This window comes from Chiloscyllium punctatum, chromosome 18, assembly GCF_047496795.1.
Source record: "Chiloscyllium punctatum isolate Juve2018m chromosome 18, sChiPun1.3, whole genome shotgun sequence".
Lineage (NCBI taxonomy): Eukaryota > Metazoa > Chordata > Chondrichthyes > Orectolobiformes > Hemiscylliidae > Chiloscyllium > Chiloscyllium punctatum.
The window spans coordinates 77,313,296-77,327,396 of NC_092756.1; the positions used below are offsets into that span (position 1 = coordinate 77,313,296).

The 14,101-nt window shown below is 40.1% G+C and overlaps 1 protein-coding gene across 6 annotated transcripts in view; it reads left to right on the forward strand.

Annotated features, from left to right (window-relative positions):
* Positions 1-12,116, forward strand: part of hmgxb4a (HMG box domain containing 4a) — a 52,763-nt gene extending 40,647 nt beyond the window's left edge. For all 6 annotated transcript variants that reach the window (XM_072588485.1, XM_072588488.1, XM_072588490.1 and 3 more), the window contains 3 exons: positions 863-1,059; positions 4,118-4,240; positions 6,775-12,116. In XM_072588485.1, coding sequence (XP_072444586.1) covers positions 863-1,059; positions 4,118-4,240; positions 6,775-6,819 — 365 coding nt within the window. In that variant the 3' untranslated portion in view covers positions 6,820-12,116. The remainder of the gene's footprint in view (positions 1-862; positions 1,060-4,117; positions 4,241-6,774) is intronic.
* Positions 12,117-14,101: the final 1,985 nt, after the last annotated feature.

The following is a 14,101-nucleotide window of genomic DNA, read 5'->3' on the forward strand; positions in this document are numbered from 1 at the left end:
CGATAACTGAGATTCTTTAGGAATGAATCTAATGACCTTCCTCTGCACCCTTCCAGAAGTCTCAATAGAATTCACCGTATGAGGGCAGGAAAATTGGCTATGGTATTTCAACTATGAAGCTTGAGAAGGCTTGGCCTTTATGCTTTTTTGTCTAGTCGTTTATCCTGTAACTCTCTTTAGTGAGCAGTTGGACAGACTTTTTGGTTGTCCCTATCTGGAGAAATGCCTTCAGGAGACCTTGGAAAAGATATTTACCTACTGCCTGTTACGGGATATGTTACAGTTCATCAAAAGGACACCAGAGCTGGAAGGTCTTAATAATGAGGTCAGGTTCCACGAACTTGTATTTCTGGAACTTACCAGGTTTTGAGGTGACCTAATTGAGATCTAGAGTAGATCTTGAGAAACTATTTTCTCTGTTAGGGAAGTCCATAACAAGGTTGCATTATCCTGTGATTAGACCAAGACCATTTGGAATGATATCAGGAGACATTTTTTTGAAACAAAGGGTAGTGAAAAATCTGAAACTTGAACTCCCAAAAAGCTTTGGATTCTGGAGGCAATTCACAAAGTTCAGTACTGAATTTAGTAAGTTTTTGTTTGGCAAGACTTTGGAATATTGTAGGTAAACGGAGTTGAGGTCTGATCAACCATGATCTAACAGAAGAACAACAGCAAGGGCTGAATGGTGAGACTTCAAGAGGAGAGAGGAATTTCCCAGATGTATACATTGTAAACAAAAGATGTTGGAATTGCGAGAGAGAGTCTGGATAGACTGGAAGGTGCCTTCTGAAGCCTGTCTGTCACTTGCTATGAACAAATTCTATGATTTTCTCCTCTTTTATTCTCCTCTGTATTTCAGGCAGACAAAATTCTTCGTCTCTATCCAGTGTGGCATCATCACACAAGAAATCAACCCATTTGCTGGGATTGGGAGGAAGCAGTCACTCCTCTTCCCCCATTAAAATGCCAGAGATCGATCCAATTGATGTTGCAGCCCACTTGCAGCTTCTGGGTGAATCATTGAGTCTCATAGGTCACCGATTGCAAGAAACTGAGGTGAGATGTTAATGTGAAACTGGTAAAAAGAAATGTTGGACAATTCCCTTAAATACAGGAGAAAAATTAACTGCAAGATAAATCTGACATTATTTTACTGGAAGATAAAAGGGAGTTTCCAAATTACCCCCCCATACTTTAATGTTTGCCCAGAACACCAAATTTAAATAGAAATTTTAATTTTGCCCTGCAGTGGTCAAGTTATTTAGACTGGCAATTTCAAAGATTTATAACTAAAACCTTTCTCCCTGCCTGAAATGAAATTGTACAGGTACACAATGCTTTATATAAAATCCAAAAAGCTCCGAAATCTGAAGTTTTTGTTTCCTCCATAACAATGTTGTTTGCCATGCAAACAGTTAACCCAAATCCATACTCATTCAACCTACATTCACTCCGACGTGAAGTGGTGGCATGGCCCAGCACTGGCAGGCATCAGTTCTGTCTCGGGGCTCGTAGTACTCACAGGTGTGTCTGCTGTTCAGTAAGATTTTTTTAATATCGCTGTTAAACTGTCACTTACTCCAAAATCCAAAAAGTTCCGAATTCTGAAAACCATCTGGCCCCAACAGTTTTGGGTAAAGGATTGTGTACCTGTGCAATGATGCAAAAGCCCTCCTCCTCTAAACACCTTTCTACTTCAATATATTTAAGTAAAGAGCTGAGGGAGAAAGGAATAGGAGGATGTGCTGATATGGTAAGGTGGAAAGGTTTTGGACTACTTTTTAGATTAGATTACTTACAATGTGGAAACAGGCCCTTCGGCCCAACAAGTCCACACTGACCCGCCAAAGCGCAACCCACACCAGACTCATTCCCCTACACTTGCCCCTTCACCTAACACTATGGGCAATTTAGCATGGTCAATTCACCTAACCTGCACATTTTTAAACTGTGGGAGGAAACCAGAGCACCCAGAGGAAACCCACGCAGACACGGGGTGAATGTGCAAACTCCACACAGCCTGAGGTGGGAATTGAACCCGGATCTCTGGTGCTGTGAGGCAGCAGTGTGCCACCGTGCTGCCCACTAACATTTAGATTAGATTAGATTAGATTACTTACAGTGTGGAAGGTTGCCACTGGCATGAACCAGTTAGACTGAATGGCCTCTTATGGCTATAAAATTCTATTAACATGTATACTTTAAAAGTAAAATGTGGACTCATTTCACAATTTGTGAATATCAATCTTGTCTTGTTGATATTACCCTTGCCTTATGAACTTTAGCAGGTCTCCCAGGTTAGTCAGGTTTTTGAGAGAACGAAGACATTTGGTTTTACAATGTGATAGACGGTATCCTTTAATCTTCAGGACTCTGCCTTGAGTGAAGCTCAGCTGTATTGTCTGCTGGCTGTAAAGTTCCTCATCAAACTTAAAGCCAGAGAGAGCTTTCTGTGTTGTCACTGGGAGGAAACCTTGAGCTGATGGTTGTGCCAAGGCAACACACAGTGTTTCTATGAGCCCACCTGAAGCCTGCTGTTGGAGTCAAGGGAGCATTACTATGTATCTGGCAGAAAGTTAAAAAGAAAACTGTTTTAACCATACAATTTTAAAATGTGTCTTGTCATTATCCTCACCTAATATCTATATTTTAATGCTGTTTGACCAAACACACAGTCATCTGGTCCTGTGTTCACCTGAAGTACGGACACACTGCCCAGTGCTGGTCACTGGATATTTCTTCTGTTGAAAAATCTATTTGGGGGGTGATTTTGAAATGTTCCATTTTTTAAAAAAATTTTTTTTTTTAATTTGAGGAAACAAGCTAATGCACAAGAGAGGTTCCAGGAAAGATTTACAAGGATATTGCTGGTACTGGAGGGTTTGAGTTATAACAAGGAGTAGGCTGAGACATTTTTCACTGAAGTGTCGGAGGTTGAAGGGCAACTTTATAGAAATTTATAAAATTATTGAGGGACGTGAATAAGATAAATAGCCATAGTCTTTGTCCCAGGCTAGGGGAGTCCAAAACTAGAGGGCATAGGTTTAAGGTGGGATGGGAAAGATTTAAGCTGGTACAATTATGTTTAAAAACTGTGGTGATACAGCTTCTTTAACAAGGGGTTATATTCTTTTTTTTTCAAGAGGTCATAAAAACACAGGTTCCATAAAGTCCAGGCTTGAATGGGTTTTGGTACCAGTTTGATTGTAGCTAACAGATACTGCCTCAGGCAGAAAGGCTTTCTTTAAAAAAAAACACCTGTACAATAAAAGGGGAGTGGCTAGTTCTCCCAGCTCAGCTTTTCTCTGGTTTGATTTGGTTTTTTGGCAGTCTGGCTGCTCACTGAAAGCAGTCAGGCAGTTGTGACCCAAAGAAGCAGGTCCATGCTAATCTCTCTCACTCTCACTCACTCTCACTCTCTCCTGTAAAACCCTGTGTTTGATTTTACCTTTTGTACCAAGGGGTGTTATGGGGATTGTTGCAAATATTTGAAACAGTATTATTAAGATGGGATAATTTTGTTGAGTTCTGGGATGTTACATTATTCAGTATTTCGTTCTTTTTTTTTGTTTCATTTGGTAATCTTGTAAATAAATTCTATTCTGTTTAAAACTAAGTGGTTTGACCAGCTGCATCACTCCTGGAATATCTGTATTACATCTGCTTAAAACAACTAGCTAAGTTAGGATCTAGGCTACTTTCTTGAAATGTTTTGAGGGGGCCTGGCTTGGTCCATGACAAAGCTATCTGGATAGGTGCATGAATAGGAAGCGTTTAGAGGGATATGGGCTAATGTCTAGTTGGCATGGGCAAGTTAGACTGAGCAGTCTGTTTCTGTGCCCTATGACTCTAATTGGGAGCTGGCATTGCAAACAGTTCTTCAGTACAATAATTTTGAAATCATTGTAGTTTCTCCGAGCTCCACCCTCATTGGGATTAATGCCCAGGAAATCAAATCTGGGACCTTCCTGGCCCTAGTAGCTCCAATGATGCATGGTATCGAAGCATGATTTTTTTTTTAAAAGGTTATGGCTAGAATTATATATAACAGAGTCATACTTTTGCCTTGCATTAAAAGATTGGTTAGAGTAAAATGTCTCATTCTTGTTTCTAGGGGATGGTGGCAGTGTCTGGGAGTCTCTCTGTCCTGCTGGATTCCATCATCTGTGCACTCGGTCCTTTAACTTGCCTCACTGCACAGGTTGAATGTCTCAATGGGTGTCCAAAAGAAGTCCTGGTAAAGTATTTCCCTTACTGCCTTGCTCCAATTTTACATCAGAATTAGTATCTTGCCTTCCAAGGAGATTTGACAATGAGTGAATAATCTGAGGCTGATGCCTCTCTGTACTCTAAGTCTCCTGATCGCAAGTGAGCTAAGACCGTGCTTGGTCCTGTAGAATTTAACCTAATATTTACAAGCCAGGATTATCCCAAGTTCTCACTTCTGAATGGACCACTCAAATTTAATGTTGACCTCTCTGTTTGTACACCTTCTCTGCAGCCGTAACGTTGTATTTGTCTATTTGTTCTAGTACCGTTATGCACTTTGAATGGTATGATCTGTCTGGAGAAAGTGAGGACTGCAGATGCTGGAGATCAGAGCTGAAAATGTGTTGCTACAACACATTTTCAGATATGATCTGTCTGTACTGCACGCAAAACAAAACTCTTCGCTGTACCTAGGTACATGTGACACTAACAAATCAAAGCAAATCTTTCTGATGAGGGCAAAGGGAGACCTGCAATCAAAGCTTTTCATCATGCGCATATTGGGACAAACACATAAATAACACACTTCAGTTGTTTGAACCTTTTCATCTTTGTTATTCATAATGAATGCAAAATGAAAAACTTCAATTTCATTTCTTTTTCTCAGCAGTGCTCACGTTCTGTGTTACTAAGCGAATAGAAGACTGTTTCTCTTATCATAATGACAGAAAATCTTTTTTAGTGGCAGATAGACTGACAATTAGAAGACCCAGCTCAGGTAATTGGGAAACCGCTTAGGAATGAGGAAAATCCTTTTTGTCAACACTGCGTTATTATGAAAAGGCGGTTAAAACAGGTTCAATGGTAACTTTCAAAAAGGTGATAATGGAGAATCTGGTTTATCTGAATTTTCACACAACGGGTTGTTACACAGGATTAAGACTGATGAGATTGGAAGATAATGTTGAGGAGCACTTGATGGACAGACAGCAGAGGCTAGGATAACTGTGTGGAACTAGTGGAATCCCACAGGATCTGCGCTTTAATACTAGCTTCTACGGTCCATGTCACGTATTTAAATGATGAGGCTGAAGTTCGTGTTCAAGTTTGCAAAGCATGGTGGTAATGTGAACTGTCAAGAGGACACAGATAGACAGCTGCAATGAGAGGTAGACAGGTTAAGTGAGCGGGTAAGAAGGTGACAGATGGATTGAAATGTGAACAAGTGTGACATTAATCACTTTGGAAAACAGAATATGTTTTGGTTGTTATACTCTCAAAAAATGATTTGGTCAGACATGATTTCCTTTTCACAAACAAAAAAGTGACTACCTAATTTCTTTGTGATTTTGCAAGGGTGCTGTTACTAAGTACTGATACTTAAGCATTTTCTGGAAATCGTAGGATGTAAGTTACTTTCGTTATCTCTCTCCATTTTAAATACTGGGTGGCTTTAGTGTTTCAGAGTGAGTCTGTTTGTTCTGCCACAGAGAGCACATCAGTCGGTGTCAGTAAACACTCTGTTGCTGATGTGGCATTATCTTGGCTTTGGATGCTGGATTGCTGAGGTTTGTTTTTGTTTTGTGATTCAGACCAGCTCGGTTTTCTGTGTTTTCTTTTACTGATTTAAATATCAGTGGGAACCATGGTTTTCTATTTGGTATGGTGCAACAAATTGACTTGCCTTCTGTATATCAGATGTTACTCATTTCTAAGCCTAGTAATTGACTGTTGGCAGACAGTTTTGACTGAAAGGCTTTACTTGGTCCTGTGTAGATAAATACAGGGGGCATTGGACAATGAAGAAGAGCAAGATCCTTTGTTTTTTGACTATGACAGTATTTCTTGGCCTTAAGGCGTTGTGCACGGTGATAGCTTCCCTACATTTGAAGTTTCAGGTTCAAGTTTTGATTTGATGACCATAGCAAGTGCATCATAACAGATCCCAAGCAAAGTATTATCCATAGTCCAAGATACTATTAAACCCCCATGCACGTTATTCCTCAGCCACAAGGTTAACTCTCTCCTTCTATCATATATGGAGAATAATTGTGGGCACAGAATTTGTAAAGCTATTCAAAAACTCCGCAGCATCTGTTGAGAGAAAGCAAAGTCAACATTTCAGGTCCAGTGACCTTTTTTTGAGAACTTCTTCATTAACTCTGCCTTCTCCCACAGATGCTGCCAGACCTGCTGAGTTTCTCCAGCAATTTCAGTTCTGATTTGGTGTTTCCAGTATCCGCAGTCCTCTGGATTTAAAAAAATATATACTTGCTGTGTTTCACCCTGCTTTTATGGGGAGATGTTTTTTGTCAGGAGTTCTATTTGCTGATGTTTATAGAGATTTGCTGAAGTAGGCTGTTGACTGCAAGTTCTGCCACATGTATATCATGTTGGTTGAAACAGTGCCCTTTCGGTTGTGTTCTTCCCTCTAACCATCTTCCTTGTCCAAGAAAGACTGACGGGAGGTGGAATTTGCATAGTATTAGTTGGACTAAGATCAGATTGTCCTCTCGAGTTACAGAAACTGCTTTCTGATGATATTTTTGTTTATCCACCCAGGCCCATACTCTGGATAACATTGCTTATATCATGCCAGGCCTTTGATCTTTGTGGATTGTTGGAACTGGAAGAATACCAGAAAACTGAATAATATATTGTACATAAAGACTTGGCTGTGGAGGAACACGTGTGTTCTGTACCCTTTCCCATAGTATTGTAATTATTGTTGAGTGGGGTGAAAGCCTGGTTTTGAACTGTCAAGACACATACTGCAGGGCGTAGTGGGAAGATTGCGATTTACCATAGAGATTATGGACTGACTGGCACCTACGTGGGACCACTTCAACACCAAATGAGAAAGCAAGCGCTGGATCATCTTACACTGAAGTCTAAATGTTATCACGGGTACATGTCATTTTGTAAGTCTGTAATGTTTAAACAAGATGTATGTCACAAATTTTGTTTTAGAGTTGTGAATCTGGAATAAAAAAAAGTTGGTAATATGTAACTGCTTAGTTGCCCACTGAAACAAAGAAACTGCAGTGTTCCAATGGAAGCCCAGATTCACAGGTGCCAAACCTACCTTGAACTTTTAGGTGCTCAGCTATCCATTATGTTTGCAGTTACCTTTCTATTTCAATTGAATTATTTTATACAATTGAAAATGCAGCATCTCTTGTGTTTCACAGCAGTTCCCATTCTGTCCTTGGTGCATTAACTCCATTTAATTCTTCCATGGTTTTTTTTATTGTCGGTACACTCATATGAATCCCTTGCTTTGAGCACAGCTTATAAGGGATGTAATGTTTTGTGATTAATTGTTCTCTTTCAAAGTTGATTCTATGCATAGACTGCCTCATACAGGATCATAGGGTTTAACACCACCTCATTTTTGCTTTAGACTAGCAAAACCTTGCAAAGTTTTGTCTCTTTATCCATTACATCTTAACTCTACCTTTCCTTTCCTGAACAACTTGACAGGTACCTACGTAATTGTTCTTGATTTTACTTATTCACTCACAGATCGTGGGCATTGCTGGCTAGGTCAGCACTACATCCATTCCTAATTGCCTGGAGAAGCTAGTGAGTTTGTCATCTTCCTGAACCACTGTAGTCCAATTGGCAAAGGAGCCTTCACAGTACTGTTTGGGAGGGACTTCCAGGATTGTGTCCTCGTGACACTGAAGGAATGGCGCTATACTTCTAAATCAGGGTGGCATATGGTCTGGAGAGGAATTGCAAGTAGCGGTGTTCCCATATCTCTGCTGCCCTTGTCCCTTAGATGGTGGAGATTGCAGGTTCAGAAGGTGCTGTCGAAGGAAGTGAGTCTGGATGCTCTGTGTTAAGATTGGTATATTTTGTTGAGCTATTCCAGTCCTACCCTTTTTCTAACTCCCTGCAAAAAAAACTCCCCTTTGATATTTATTGAATTTACTTCCATGTGCTTTTGGGCAGTTTTCTCTCGAACTGTATTTTTTTTAAAATCCTGGTTCATTTACAATCCGTGGGTCCTCAGATTTCCTACCCACCTGCCACTGGAAACTACTTCTTCCATTTAATTTTAAAACCTCATTATTGCTCTAGTAGTTTCTTTGTATGAACATTTTATTGCATTAACCAGACAGCATTAAAATAGTGTTTTTAGTAATAGATGGAAATTACCTGCTCATTGGAAGTGAACATCTTCAAAAGAAGAGCCATATTGGATTCAAAATGTTAACTTTGTTTTTCTCACCATACATGCTGCCAAATTTGTTCAGTTTCTCCAGAATTTTTTGAAATTATTCTATAGTTGAGTTTTCAGTTCGGGACTGAGTTCATTACGGATAATAGCTTCAAACATTTAGGCTTAATCTTTCCTTGAGCACCTTAGGACATTCTCCCACAAAGGTACTCTACAAATACAAGTTGTTGTTGGAAGGTACATAACACCATTCCCTTACTTTGCTCCATTTTTCAGTTCTTTTCTGTAGGATAATGATGTCTTTGAGGCCACTGTGTATCTGCTCTTCATTAATAAGTGCCATCTCTTGTCAAGTATGCTTATTGTTGAGAAAGTTTCTCTGCATGGAGAGTTTGTGCTTAAGCCAGTAATTGTGCATCTGTATCTTAGTTTAAAGTTGCACAACAAAACTGGTGATTTTTGTCAAATTGGCTGAGACATTCTGAACAAGGTTTGAAATATTCACTGACAATTTGCCTTTACACGGTGCCTTTTAATATAACCGTGCTTTATTGTTTTTCCATTAGGTTGCAGGCTGTAGTGTGAGCTGAGAGTTGCTTTGCAGTAGTTCTGCAGTTGTCATATAAAAACTCTTCCAGACCTCAATGGATTAAATTCAGGAAGCACCTCCCATCCTGGCTGTTGTTGGTGTGGGGTTGTGGGGGAATTTAGAAACATCAAATCCTTACAGTGTGGAAGCATGCCATTTGGTCCTACATGTCCAAACCGACCCTCTGAAGAGAATTCCCCCACCAGACCCACTCCCTATCCTATCCCTGTAACCCCACATTTCCCGTGGCTAATCCACCTAGCCTGCACATCCCTGGACACTACGGGTGAATTTAGCATGGCCAATCTGCCTAACCTGCACATCTGTGGACTGTGGGAGGGAAATCCAGGTTCCCCAAAGGAAACCTGCGCAGACACTGGGAATGTGCAAAACTCCATTCGTGGGTAGAATCAAACCCGGGTGCTAACCACTGAGCCACCATACCATCCAATACGTCCAATCAGGACACACAATGTCAGAAGAAAAGGGTAGGACATTGAGGACTGAAATAAGGAGGAATTTCTTCACTTGGAGAAGTTGAATCTTTGAAATTCTCTACCCCAGCGAGCTGTGAAGATTCAGTCATTGAATCTATTCACGACCGGGATCAATAGATTAAGATATTAAGGGATGTGGGGATTGTGCACGAAAATGGTGCTGAGGTAGAAGATCTAGAATTTTGGATCAAGGATCGGAATGGCTGATTCTTGCTTCTCTTTTCTATGTTCCTATCGTTAAGAAATCATAAATTATTTTGATACTCAGGGCAGGCAGTTGTAAGTATTCAGTGAGACTTGTTGTACAGCTAACTATCCATTACTAGAATAAAATAGTATTTGGTGTATTGCTAACTGAATCACAACATGGACCTAGTTGTGTTGTGACATGTCCTTATTAAAATCATGAAGGTTACTAAGTAAATTTTAACTATTCCTTCTCATATGCCTCCTCTGACGAAATGGAAAATATGCATGGAGCTATTAAATATTCACATTGTCAATTATTTGCTATCAAAATTACCCTCCCCAAACACATTTAAAGGGTTAAATACTATTTAAAGATGTTTCTTTTGAAGTGGTGTGATTTATTTTATTTTCACCCAGTTTAATTGTAGGGATGAGTTAGCTCACCTCTGACATGGACCTGCCTGTGCTGCCTCATTGCTGTTCCTTCACTGTGTCTGGATCAAATCCCTACAACTCCTCCATCTACACCCCGTGGATTATAGCAGTTCAAGAATTCAGAGGCACTTATGGATGGACAACCAATGCTGCCGTTGACAGCGTTGCTCACATTCCCATAAAATATTTCTTTTAAAGAATGTCTATCTTGCCAATGACGAGCTGATAGTTTTAACATATGAAATCTGACCAGGCTGGGCAGTTCTGAATGTTTGGATGGAAATGTAAAACAGTCCAGTTCTAGGATATCCCTTTGTAAGCACACAATCTGCTTGGTTTGGTTTAGCCTGATTGCACTGCAGTGCACCTTGCTGAAACAACTGGCTGGCCTCTTTATAACTGCGATCAACTGAAATGAGAATAGGAGTAGGCCGTTCCGATTGTGATCCGATTGCGACCACAATTCCACTTTCCTGCCTATTCCCCAAAATCCATTTTTGATCCAAAATCTGTTAAACTCTCACAGAATATATTGCTGTTGGAGTAGAAACTCCAGGCTGACCAACCCTCTGAGCGAAAACAAATCCTCCTTGTATCAGCCTTAAAAGGGACAGCCTTTATTTTTAAATCCGTTCTGGACACCCGTGCAACACTATAAGATAAGAAATAGGAGTGGAAGTAAGGCCATTTGGCCCATTGAGTCCACTCGGCCATTCAATCACGACTAATGGGCATTTTAACACCACTTACCCGCACTCTCCCCATAACCCTTAATTCCTTGCAAGGTTAAGAATCTATCAATCTCTTCCTTGAAGACATTTAACGTCCCAGCCTCCATTGCGCTCCGTGGCAGTGAATTCCACAGGCCCACCACACTCTGGCTGAAGAAATGTCTCCTCATTTCCGTTTTAAATTGACCCCCTCTAATTGTTTGCAACACCAAACATTCTCTCGGAATCTGACAAGGCACATACTCTCAGGATTATATGTTTCGATAAGATAAACTCTCGTTCTTCCAAATTCATGCTACATTTTAGATACAAAGATTTGGTTTGGATGCAGCTCTGAGTCCACCTTGCTAAACCCTGGGTTATTTACTGAGCAAATAGATTAAATTGTTTGGGCAGTCGGTGAGAAATTGAACAGGTACATAAGGAGGCCGTTCAATTCTTCAAGCTTGTTCCACCAATCCAAGCTGCCGCTGAATCAGAACTTGTAAATCCAAGTCAAGTAAATGTGTGCCTCATAATCCAAGATAGGTCTCTGACACTGTTTCTTCAAGTCTAATTGTACTTGTTTTTTCACCTCTGCGATCAGAATTTGGATGCAGCTCAACTGCATGCAATAAATAATTGACTTGTTTCTTCTGGCTAACAGATCATGGAGATGGCAGCTAAGGGAATAGAAAATGTCAAACTCGCAAATAGCAGTGTGTGTTGTTGGAGCTGAGTAGGGGGACCTTTACTATATCTGCCTCCTCAGTTGCCACCCCTCCCCCCACCACCACTCCTCGCTCCCTGCTTCAGCTGTCCATTACTCTTGACTGTATCTTCTCTGATAAGACATGCTTCTACTGCGTGCCAGAAACATACTAATGTACCTCATCCTGATGAGTTCAAATCACACGCTAGGTCACCGTCCTCCTCAATACATGTTGAGCTCAATTTCCACCCCCTTCTGGGCGAAAACCATGGGTCATTGGACCTATTCTGTTTTCAACGTAAGTACCGAGCTGTCTTACTGATCAAGCTGTTTTCCTTTCTCAATGCTTTAGCACCACGATGAACTAATTTCCAAAACCTGTGCTCCCATCTACAGGCTGGGTGTTGCCATTAAAATGTATTCTTACTTCCAAAATTTAAAAGAAAATGTGTAAAGGTTTAGAATTTTTTTTAAACATCTTGAGCTTTTATAATAAGTGCTTTTTGAACTGTCTTTAGTTGAGCACTGTAAACCGTAGTTGTGTGCTATATGTAATACATAAAAAATCATGAGTTTTTATATTTGAGTCTGTCTTGGTTGTCTTATTTCAATAGATTGTGTCATTATTATTCTTCATCAGTTACAGCTGGCTATGCAAGCACTGAATAATGAAGTAATGCCATTGAGATTAATGGATATCTGACAGGATAGCATAGGAGGCTAATTCAATCAAGTCTGATATCTCCTTTTAAGGTGAAAGTGGAAAGATTTAAAAGGGGCCTAAAGGACAACTTTTTCACACACACAGCGGTGCGTGTATGGAATGAGCTGCCAGAGGAACTGGTGTGAGTGGATACAATTACAACATTTAAAAAGCATCTGGTGGGTACATGAATTGGAAGGGTTTAGAGCAATATGGGCCAAATACTGCCGAGATTAATTTAGGATATCTGGCAAGGACAATTTGGACCAAAGGTTCTGTTTCTGTGCTGTACAACTCTTAACTCCAAATGTGAACTACCCAAAGTCATTGTATGGCATTTGGTATTTAAATATTTGCCAAATGCAACAATGTTGAGTCTAATGTTAATGACTCCTCCTGGTACTTTGGGTAATTGAAGCTGCTGTTGTCCTTCATGGGTAACTTAATGAATCATCAGTATTTTGTTTTTAAGCTTCTTACTTAAAAGATGTTCAAGCTTCCACTGTGGCTTGGAAGGATCATGTGATAAAATTTTGCATTTTAAGGTTCAATTGTAACACAAACTAAAAGCAACATTGAATAAATACTGTTTTGATAGGCAACTTACTGAGAAAAGGCTTGTACGTTTAACACTAGAAATAAAAATCCCCCTCCCATGGTTTTACTGCTCTGCCTCTCGATTAGGTGCTCCATTCTCTGGGAACAATCCAAAGTGATTCATAACTTGAGAGCTTATTACTTGTCTTTTCTTCTCATTACCGAAACAAAACTGCAGATGCTGGAAATCGCAAACAAAATCAGAAATTGCTGGAAAAAACTCAAGGTCTGTCAACATCTATTCTGAAAGCAGAGTTAATATTTCAGATCCAGTGACTCTTTAAGAACTACTTCAGTACTGTTTAGTACAGTGAGACTAGTTGAGCTTTTCTAGCAATTTCTGTTTTTATTTACTTTAGCTTTTAATCGTTAACCTGGTCTTTATGATGTGATTAAACTGGAGATTCTTCTCTTTGACCAAAATTCAGTCAATCTTTTGAATCACATTAATCTTCAAAAATCTGGTTTCTTTCCTCCTGGCACAAGCTCCCACTCTTGCCCATGTATTGAATCAGAGACTTACTGCCTTTACCTCTCTGCTTACTCTCTGTCAGATTCCCTTAGACTGAGACAGAGAGATTCGGAGATTATGAGAAAACCTGCTGCAAACCGATGCTACAATAACTTTCTTTGAGCTCCCTCATGAACTCATCTCCATGGTTAAATTAATCACATGGACCTTGTAGTCAGGTAGAATTTTTAAACATTCAATCACTGAGGGAGAATGTTGCAAGCTAGGTCAACATTTGTCGCCCAACCCTAAGAGTCAACCACACTGCTGTGGGACTGGACTCGCGTGAAGGCCAGACCAGGTGAGGATGGCCATTTCCTTCCCTAAAGGATATTAGTGAATCATGTGGGTCTTTCCAACAATTGACAATGGATTCACTGCTATCATTAGACTTAAAATTCCAGATTTTCATTAAATTTAAATTCTACCATCTGCCGTGACAGGATTCAAACTAGGGTTCCCAGAACATTGTCTGGGTCTCTGGATTAACAGTCCAGCAATAATCCCACTAGGCCATTGTCTCCCAATGCCACTAAGCTATACCCTTTAGATTCCCAAGTTCATTCTAAGTTGAATCCAAACAGATGGTTTAAAGTGGAACTGTTTACAAAACCTGCCATGCCTAATTCTTTCCTAGGAACTCAGTCACTGAAGATGTAATTGTTTATGTACAATTTGCACAGATGCTTTGGTAATTGTTTACAGGCCATCTTGTATCATCTTCCCTGCAAAAAACCATCCTCTGCTTTACTGAACACAT